Source organism: Salpingoeca rosetta (assembly GCF_000188695.1).
Source record: "Salpingoeca rosetta unplaced genomic scaffold supercont1.23, whole genome shotgun sequence".
In the NCBI taxonomy this organism is placed as follows: domain Eukaryota; class Choanoflagellata; order Craspedida; family Salpingoecidae; genus Salpingoeca; species Salpingoeca rosetta.
This window is the reverse complement of record NW_004754911.1, coordinates 709,619-719,618: the sequence shown is the minus strand read 5'-3', so window position 1 is coordinate 719,618 and position 10,000 is coordinate 709,619. Positions and strand designations below refer to the sequence as shown.

The window sequence follows — 10,000 nt, the reverse complement described above, 5'->3', positions numbered from 1 at the left end:
GAGCCTGTTGGATCTCTCGCTGCCAGGCACGCACGACTCCATGACCTGGGACTTGTCCACAACCGTGTCCGATGGCTCGAACGACCTGCCACCGCCCATTGCGTGGGTGCTGCACGAGTTTCACGACTTTGCTCCCGGTCACTTCATCAAGAATCAGAGCAGGACGCAGGGCCTCAGCATGACGCAGCAGCTGGACAACGGCATTCGATTCATCGACTTTCGTATCATGTACACCAGCGGTCCAAACAACACCGCGTCAGCCACCCACGACTGGTGTGTGTGTGTGTGTGTGTGTGTGTGTGTGTGTGTGTGTGTGTGTGTGTGTGTGTGTGTGCATGCGTGCACATGTGTAGTTGGAGAACATGTACACGTGGATTTACAGTCGCCTACTGTGTGTGTTTCTGCACATGGTTGTGTTCACGCGCTCTATTCATCGTGCGCAAGCGTTGGCTTGGCCCTCGGCATATCTCTCGCCTGTTTGCACACCCCTCCCCCCGCTCACACAAACACACAGACACCCAATCAATTTGCCTGCTTACACCTCCACGTTCATCTCACACAACGATTCATCGTCACAGGTACTGCTTGCACATGCTGGAAACCAACAACAAGGCGATGACATACCTGCGAGAGGCCAAGACGTGGCTGGACGCCCACCCGGGCGAAATGCTCGTGCTATGGCTGTCGCGGCACGGTAACACGTGTGCCAAAGGCAACGACCAATATCCAAACGTGCCCGACCCCATCAAAGTCGCGTTTTGGAGTCAGGTGGAGGCCCTGTTTGGCGACCTTCTCTTCGACGAAGCGCACGGGCTGCTGAACGAGACGACCATCAATGACATGCGTGCGCGTCACCAACGCGTCGTCGTGTATGCGTCGGACTATGCACGCTTCACCAACAACAGCACGCGAGCCATTGACGCATGCCTCATCGACAACCAGCTCGGCGACTCCGTGCAGAGCGAGAACGCCACCTTCCACACGCTCATGGCCCGGTTCGCCGACGCAGACAACATCAAGCGCAACGACAAGCAGCAGAACCGGCTGTACCTGCAGTCCATGGCTGCTGGCGCCCCCTTGCAGCAGCTGGAGATGGCTGCACTGCTGCACTTCTTGCCCAAGATCGCCCACCGCGACAACGCAACGGCCAAGTGCGCCGCTGTGTTTGCCATCCCGGGGCTCACGGCATGGTGCCCGCCAACCCTTATGGACATCTCCTTGCTCACCAACTACTACAACCAGCGCATCCTGGACGCTGTCATCACGCACAACCTCGCGCTGCCCAACGCCATCTACATTGACGCCGTGGACACCGATGGCACGATTCGCACAGGGACCACCCTGCTTGATCGTGCACCGCTGCATGGTGCGAATGGCGTGAGTGGTGCGAATGGAACGACAGCGTTTGCGTATGTTGATACCATGGTGCTGTACAACTTGAAGCGCGCGTGTGCCGCCGCCCAAAGTCGCAGCAGCACCTCTGAGGTGTGTCATGAGTTGCCGCCCGTGCTGGAGGCGAGAAGGAAATCGCACCCGCTGCAGACATGGAACGACCCAACACACGGCAGGCTGCTTGGCTGGCCATAAGCACGCGTGCATGTGGCGTGTGTATGTTTACTTGCATGCATGTATGTGTGTTTGTGTTTAGCGTGTGTCTATTGTATATGTGCGTGTGTATGCATGTTGAGTGTCCTTTGTGTCTTGTGTGTTGCAGCCGATCAGGTTGCTGATATTGTTACACGATAACGTTGCACTGGCGCGAGCGTACGCGCTTCGCCACTGTTGTGACACTAGATTTCACTTTCATTTCTTGATGAACAACACAAGACGAGAGGAAAGGGGAGGGGGCACAATGACGCCACCCACACAAACGAAAAAACAGCAACGCACGAGAGACAGAGCGAGAACCATGCTTGGTGCACATGCACGTGCACATGAGGTTGTACACTCCATCAAAGCACTAAGATGCCTTCAACAACACAACACGGCCCGCACAATGCAGGCAAAAAGACGACGACAACACACACACACACACACACACACGCACATCCACGCAACTGTCAACAACTGCGAGCACATCAGCACTCTGATGCGCTGGGACCGCCCGTGAGCAGCGTCTCCAACGTGTCCTGCAGTCCGCGAATCACATCCGTAATCTTCGACCGGATCGCAACCTGCATCGCACGTGGGCAGGTGTGTGTGTGTTGTGTGTTGTGTGTTGTGTGTTGTGTGTGTGATGTAAACGTGAGTACGCAAGTCTGCTGGCAAGGCAACGCAGCGTATCTAACAGCAGTTCGCATGGTGCGCATCTGTGGCAACGTGAGTTGTATGTATCCCAGTCATTACCTTGACACTGGATGATCCTGGTGTGAAGGTGAGCTCAACGAGCGCAACGACGTTGTTGACAAACTTGAGCGACATGTAGCACAGCTCCTGCGAACGCACGCGGGCAACGCATAGGGCGGGAGGGGGCAAGCACATGCATGATTGAGCGGGGCTTGTTGATTGGCGCGCACAGAATACAGAAGGGAAAGGAAGGACAAGCAACAAGAACAAGAGCAGCAATCGCATCCCACAGACAGAGACAGATACACACACACACACACACCTGGTCGTTGACGTTTCGTCGGGCGACGGAGAAGACGTTTGAGGCCTCCAGGCGCTTGAGGACAACATCTGTCGCCTGTGTCACACCGCTGTGGACGCCACGCCACGTAGCAGCCAAGCAGAGGGGTCACAGTGGTGGTGGTGAGTATGTGGTGGGAGGATGCGCCGATGCAGCGTGGTGGGAGGAAGCATGCAACGTTGAGCAAAGAGCAGTGAAGGAAATTCATTGGGACCGGCAGACATGTACACATGTACGTACTGGACTGTGCTGATGCTCTCCTGTGAATCCTCAATGTCCTTCCATAGGCGCAGGTAGTCGCCACGCTCTGCATAATTTTTCAACCACTTGTGAGGAGATGGAGAGAGGCGCGCAGGTGGTTGTTGGCAGCACACACACACACACACACACACACACACACACACACACACACACACACACACACACACACAAGCATATGCCCACACGCCCACACGCCCCCAACACCCCCAACACCCCCCCCACACACACACACAGAGCAACAACTGACCGAGCTTGCCATCCTCTGTAAAGAGGACGTGGAACGGGACCATGACCGAGAAGTAGACAACGTCGACAGAGGTCTTCACTGCAATCTGCAGCTTGGGCAGCGGGTCCATCTTCTGCACAGCACCCACTGATGGTGATGGTGGGTGTGATGATGGAGTCAACTTCCGTGAGGACATGCATGCGCTGTTGATATCAGACACATGTTACACGTCACACGACACGGGTGTTTTCATCCCGAGTTCCTCCCTCACAGACACAGACACAGACACACACAGACACACACAGACACACACACTCGCACACACACTCGCACACAGACACACACACAAAGACAGTGGTGAGGTGCACGCACGGTTGTTGAGCGGGAGGGAAGTGTCGTGGGAGGCCGAGGGCGCGAGTGTGGGCACGCTGAGCGCAGCAGCAGGGGCAAGCCCAAAGCTGTTCTTGTTGAACTGGATGGCAAAGTCGCCCATGGCCTGCGCCGTGGTGTTGGTGAACGTCATGTCCATGTACATGTGCCCCTCACGGCGGGCGAGCGTGCCGTTGATCTCGAGCCCCTTGCCCGCAGACGCGTCCAGCCACAGCGTCTTCGGAAGCACAAAGCCAGTCGTCGACACCTGTTGGGGTTGGGCGGGTGGTGGTGGTGGTGACGGTGGCAAAAGTGCGTGGTGGCAAAGGATGAGATGTGATGTAAAGCTGACGTGGCGTGATGTGATGTGACGTGATGTGGGCGACCAAAACAGGGATCATTCACAAAACACACAACGAGCCATCGAGCATGCTGGGTGTGTAGTGGCCATTGATGACGTGTTTTGTCGCGAGTGGCGCTACCTTGACGTCGTCAAGAGCGCCTCCGAGAAGATCAACTGGCTGCTGCTGCGGCTGCTGCTGCTCCTCCTCTTCCTCAAACAGGACGGCAGGCGCAACGCGGCGACCAGGGACCCGGCCCTCAATGAACGTGCTGGCAGTGACGATGGTGATGGTGGTAGCGAGGAGGGGCGTGTCAAGGAGCGTGAAAGGAGGCAAAAGTTCATGGTCAAACACGAGATGCACATGAAACGCACACGGGATACGCACGAAACACACGCACACACAGACACAGACACACAGACACGGACACAGACACAGACACAGGCAGTGGAAGCAGGTGATCAGCGCGTGCGGGTACTTTGGCGGTTTGTGGAAGACGGATGCGAGGGAGGAGATGTGGCAGATGAGCTCGTCCAGGAGCGAGGGCTCGAGCAGATCCGTCTCCTCCGAGATGAGGGGCCGCTCGCACAGCACAACAGACTGAAGAGGACGGGGGCGTGGGGTCGACGATGGAGAGGGGGTTTGACGGGTGGTTGGTGAGGTAAGGCAAATGTGGCAAGGGAGCAACCGCAAGAACAAGATCAAGAACAAGAACAAGATCAAGAACAAGAACAGCATCAGCAACAAGAGCAGCATCAGGAACACGAGCAAGAGCAAGAACAAGAACAAGAACAAGAACAAGAACAAGAACAAGAACAAGAACAACAAGCATCGCACATGAACACCACCCAGTGTGCCTGCATGTCACCTTTGCTGCCGCCGGGTCTGTGAGGAGGAGGCGCCAGTAGATGTACCCGCGGTCGCGCAGGTCCGGGTTGTCAGACTCCTGCGTGGCGAGACCAAGCACGCGCTGCACCAGCTCCTGCGTGCCCGTCGGCCGCTTGAGGAACAGCTTGACAATGGCGGTGAGAAGTTGCAGCTGCACCAACGGATTTTCCTCGCTGAAGTTGTCGAGGAAGGACTCGAGCAGCTCGTCGGCGTTGTCGATGCGCTCGGCGTACTCGCCCACAATCCAGATCATCGCAGCCTGGTGGCCGTGAGGTTGAGGGCAAGACGGGCAAGGGTGGTGGTGAGGCAACGAGCGAGCGTCGGAAAGGGAAGTGACGGAATAACGGTGAAGTGCACAGCACAGGTATGCACACGCACACATAAACACTCACACACAGAGACTCAGGTACGCACACACACACAGACACGCAGAGACGCAGAGACACACGCACCTTTGCCTCTGGTTCGTCGAGGGTGTCAAGGTTTTCGCAGAGGGTGGCGATGATGCTCTCGTACTTGTTGGGGTACTTGCGGAAAATGTCCTTGATGACAACAATTGCCTCCTGCACGACGTAGTTGACCTTGGTCTTGATGAGCTCAAGCAGCGTGTCGACACAGCGCTGTGCAGAGCCCTCCACCTTGATGGCGCAGCGGCCAATTGCCCGCACAGACTTGCGCACAAAGTCCACGTCAACCTCAGTCGCGTACTCCTTCAGCTCAGCCAGCACCTGCAAGGTAGCGGGTGGGGGTCAGGGAAGTGGAGTGTTAAGATGAGCAAACGAGCGAGCGGCGCGAGTGCTCATCCCTTCAAATCAACTGTTGGTGACGATAGCTGACACAATCACAATCACCATCATGATCATCATGATCATCACATGACCATCACATGATCACCATGATCATCATGATCATCATCAACACGGCACCTGCTGGATGCTGTCTGGAGTGGCGAGGCGGATCATGATGTCGAGCTTCTCCATCTTCACGTACACGGGGTCGTTGTACTTCACAAAGAACACCTGTGGTAGCGGGGCGAAGAACCGTGAGGTGCATGAAGAATTGGCACGCGTGTGGGGTTGAAGGGCAGAGGACACACACACAGACAGTCAGTCACAGACAGTCAGTCAGTCACAGACAGTCACAGACAGTCACAGACAGATAGACACACACACACACACACAGTCACAGACAGACACAGATACACCCCTCAGCACCAACGGCACCTTCATGTGACCGGCGAGGATGTCTGGCTTCTTCTGCACAATGAGGTTGATGTTCCTGAGCGCAACGTATTGCACCTCCGCCTCAGAGCTGAGCAGCGTCACCAGCGGCGGCGCAAGCTTCTTGTACAGGCTCGCCTTCACGTCCGTGTCGCGCAGGTACTCAATGTTCTTCATGAGCACCTTGATGGCGCTGAGCACAACAGCGGCGTTGACGTGCTGCAGGCGTGGGGTGATGCGCTCGCACATGCTCTGCCGCTCCCTGTCGTCCTCCGGGTCGTACAGGGCGAGCGAGTCCAGGATGAAGACTTGGCCCCACTCCGTGCACTCGTTGAGCGCAGTCAGCAGCTTGGACACCGTGCCGGGGTTGAGGTCAAACACGGGGCCAGCTGGGAAAACGGAGGTTGAGGTGGGGGTGGGGAGGGGTGGAAGTTTGGTTGAGTGGAAGAGCAAACATGCGAAAGCGGTCACGAATGTGGCAGTGCACACACACACACACAGACACACACACACACACAGACACACACGCACACACACACACACACACACACACACACACACACACACACACACACACAACAAACATCAAGACCAGTGTGCAGGGAGGGAACGCACTGCGGGAGTATTCGTCGATCTCCGAGAGGGCGGCGACGGCGTTTGCGACGACCATTGCCATTTGGGTCTGACAGCAGGTCTGTCAGCGCGTCAATGAAGCCCTGCACTCGTGTCGCGTGGACACCAAAGCGTGCAAGCGCGCGGAACAAACAAAGATGTAAAGGCGAGAGTGAGCGGGGTTGAGACGAGGGGGGGGGGTTGGAGTGTGTTGGGATTCAAGAAGAGGAAAGGACAGAAGCAGAAGCCCCCACCGAGAGACGAGATCGACAGACAGGCAGACAGGCAGACACATACAAGACACGCAGAGACACAACGCACAAGACAAACACACACAGACACACAGACACACATACACACAGACACAGACACACACGCAAGCACAACCGTGCCCACCTGCTCCATGACGAGTTCTGGGTCGATGTCGTAGAGCTTTGCGACGCAGACGGCGGCGGTCTTGCGCACATACGGGTCGTCATCCTTGAGGGTCTTGCGGAGCGGGTCGCAGAGGTACTGGCGGTGGCGGTGGCGGTGGCGGAAAGATATGGTTTTGGGGGAGGAGAGGGGGAAGGGGAAGGGGATGGTAAGTTGAGGCAGAGCGCGCAGCAGCAATTGCCACATACACACTGACACGGAGACACAGAAGGAGCGCTAAGAAAGGGAGTGACAGTTGTCCGACAGACAGACAGACAGACAGGCAGATAGACAGAGACACACAGACACACACACACAGACACAGACAGACAGACACACACACACACAGATGCAACGCAAACATGGACAGATAAAAACAGACGCACACTCACACACACAGATGTGGAAAGACAAACCTCTGTGATGCGGTCAACGCGGATGCAGCCCATGGTGCGCACGGCGAGGGCACGGATGAGCGGGTTGGGGTCGCTGCAGTCCTTGACAAAGGTGTTGACGGCCATGAGGGCGAGGTCTGGCTGGGTCTTGGCGTAGCTCATGAGGTACAGGTACACGAGCTTCTTCAGCTCAAGGTTGTCTGTCTGCATGCAGTTGACCACATCCGAGAACAGCGAGCTATCGTGGACGAGAGCAAAGGACAATGCATGAAATGGGGAGAGTGAGCACCAACAACAATAACCTGGCAGTTGCAGTGCAGCAAGACAAACAAAACAAACAAGCTCACAAACGAGCAAAACAACAAAACAAACAAAACAGAAGCACAGGCAGTCCATGACCATGGGGCCAGTAGCAACTTGCATGCAAACAGACACGCACAGACACAGACACAGACACGGACACACGGACACACACACACACACACACACATCATTGCTGTTGGGACTGACCTGACGTCTTTGCCAACAGTCATGCTGGCAATGACCTTCTTGACGGCATCACGCTTCTCAGACTTCTTGGCGCTGTTGAGCTGCTGCTTCAACTCAAGCAGCTCGCCTAGCTCAGGCAAAGCGTTGATTGATGCGTGATGCTTTGAGTGAGGCACCTGCGCTAACAAACAAGCAACAGCAAGCAAGCAAACAAGCAGGCAAGACAGTTCACGCAAGCAAGCAAGACGGGCAAAGGCTCACACCCACATCCATGTCCACAACACACACACACACACACAAAACATATACACAAACCCACAACACGCACCTTTCTTGGCGGTAGTAAAGTACTTGGCTTCAGACATGTTGGCTCTGGCTGAACACTCTCACAGAACACAACAATGGTCCACAAGCAAACAACAGAGACAACAACAGAGGCAACAGCAGAGGCAGTCGTGTGTGCGGGGTCGTTCCACCACAGCAAGCAAGCAAGCAAGAGGTTGGTTGTTGGAAGCAGCGAAGAAGAAGAGGAGAGTTGGCAGCAGAGTGGAGGCCGAGAATTTTCACTATTTTTATTTTCGAGGTGGTTGTGGAGGATCCGCTTAAGATTACCCACAACTTTCGACAGACGCAGGACAGTGCGCGCACCAACGCGAATCGACCCAAATCAGTGTTGTGTTCGCGTCGTGTCCGTGTTGTGGTGGCGCATCTTCTTCTGCTTTGCTTTTTTGCCCTTCTTTCATTGGTTGGTTGTGTTGTGTTGTGGGTGGTTGGTCAAAGAGCTTGGGTTGCGCGTGAGCGTGATTCGTTGATTGGGTGAGTCGTTCTTTGGTTTCATATGCGCGTGTCCGCCTTCTTGCTTCCTTGCGTTGTCGGGTCAGTGAACACCATCAAGCACACACACACACACACACACACACACACACACTTGCTTGTGGGTGAGTGCGTGGCATTCCTATGGGTGTTTTTTTCAAAGAGGACAATCGCCACCTCTCTCTTCTTGCTCTTGTTGTTGGTTTTGACTGTCTGCTCGCTGCTCCTGCTCATCACGTCACAATCACACTCACTGGCGTGCTTGCTTGCTTACTCACCTGTTGGCTTGCTCAGGGGCTGAGTGGTAAGCTTTTTGCTCATTCGGATAGGCCACCATCAGAGTAGTCCAGTCGTTCCTTTTCCCACCACCTCAGACCCATCTCCCACGTCGCAGAATTGGTTTCCCTCGCCTGCCACTTACTGCATTGTCCTCGTCCTCATCGCCCTCGTCCTTTGGAGTGCACTCGAACCCCCCCCCCTTCCACACCCGGCGATGGACAACTTGGAGCGGTATCAAAACCTTGTGCGCATCGGCAGAGGCACATATGGCACCGTGTACAAGGCAGACGACATTGGAGCCAATCCGCCTTGCCCTGTCGCCATCAAGATTGTCACGGGTCTCGCCGAATCATTGCCATGGTCAGTCGTTGGTTGGTGGGTTGGTTGGTTGGTTGGTTGGTTGCAGGAATTGGGTTGCTGTTGTGTTGATGGTTTCTGCCGTGCTTGGTTGTGGTGGTTTGTGCATGGCCGAACGATACTTTGTTTGCCATGCTATCGATCATGCTTCAATCCATCCATCACGCGAAGGTATTGGTTCACTCACCTCAACACCCAACACCGCTGCGTGCAGTTTCCTCGTCCGCGAGATATCCATGCTGAAGAGCCTCCAGCACCCCAACATCGTGCAGTACGCCCCTTTGAATTGTGTGCACATATGTGTGTGTGTGTGTTTGTGCATATGTGTGTGTTTGTGTGTGTGCATATGTGTGTTGATGATTTGTCTCCAACATGCACACAGTTTCGGGTGTGTCACTCACATATGCGTGTGTGTGTGTGATGATTGCTGCAGGCTGCGCCATCTCTTCCATGCGAGCGGGTCGTTCTATCTTGTGTTTGAGGCCATGGCAATGGATCTGCACGAGTACATCTCCCGCAATCCCCGCGGCCTCAGTCGCGATCTCGCACAGGTGGTGCACGATTTCCTTTTGTACATGAGTGTGCTGGCTTGTCCAAAACAGCTTGTGTTTTGTCGATTGTGTCCTTTGTCGTTGTGTTGTGTTCCATTTCATTCACACTTTATGCAAGTAAGCTCACAAAGTAAAGAACACGCACACACACACACATAC

General features: G+C 55.2%; 3 protein-coding genes across 3 annotated transcripts in view; 2 read left to right on the top strand and 1 right to left on the bottom strand.

Moving 5' to 3' along the window:
- PTSG_08422 (uncharacterized protein) overlaps window positions 1-1,743 on the top strand; it is a 1,964-nt gene extending 221 nt beyond the window's left edge. The window contains exons 1-2 of the mRNA XM_004990615.1: window positions 1-273; window positions 579-1,743. The exon at window positions 1-273 is cut by the window's left edge and continues 221 nt beyond it. Of these exons, the coding sequence (XP_004990672.1) occupies window positions 1-273; window positions 579-1,587 (1,282 nt within the window). The 3' untranslated portion in view covers window positions 1,588-1,743. The remainder of the gene's footprint in view (window positions 274-578) is intronic.
- A 335-nt stretch (window positions 1,744-2,078) lies between these two features.
- Window positions 2,079-8,206, bottom strand: PTSG_08421 (coatomer; the record flags this gene model as incomplete). The annotated part of the gene is made up of 17 exons (XM_004990614.1): window positions 2,079-2,174; window positions 2,347-2,433; window positions 2,609-2,696; window positions 2,867-2,933; window positions 3,135-3,260; window positions 3,486-3,750; window positions 3,965-4,094; window positions 4,302-4,423; window positions 4,692-4,970; window positions 5,164-5,439; window positions 5,638-5,730; window positions 5,935-6,320; window positions 6,524-6,647; window positions 6,940-7,056; window positions 7,374-7,590; window positions 7,863-7,968; window positions 8,170-8,206. The coding sequence occupies 17 exons, from the start codon at window positions 8,204-8,206 to the stop codon at window positions 2,079-2,081; spliced, it is 2,616 nt and encodes an 871-aa protein (XP_004990671.1).
- A 225-nt stretch (window positions 8,207-8,431) lies between these two features.
- Window positions 8,432-10,000, top strand: part of PTSG_08420 (uncharacterized protein) — a 2,635-nt gene continuing 1,066 nt past the window's right edge. Inside the window, exons 1-4 of the mRNA XM_004990613.1 lie at window positions 8,432-8,657; window positions 8,949-9,293; window positions 9,505-9,561; window positions 9,724-9,861. Of these exons, the coding sequence (XP_004990670.1) occupies window positions 9,148-9,293; window positions 9,505-9,561; window positions 9,724-9,861 (341 nt within the window). The 5' untranslated portion in view covers window positions 8,432-8,657; window positions 8,949-9,147. The remainder of the gene's footprint in view (window positions 8,658-8,948; window positions 9,294-9,504; window positions 9,562-9,723; window positions 9,862-10,000) is intronic.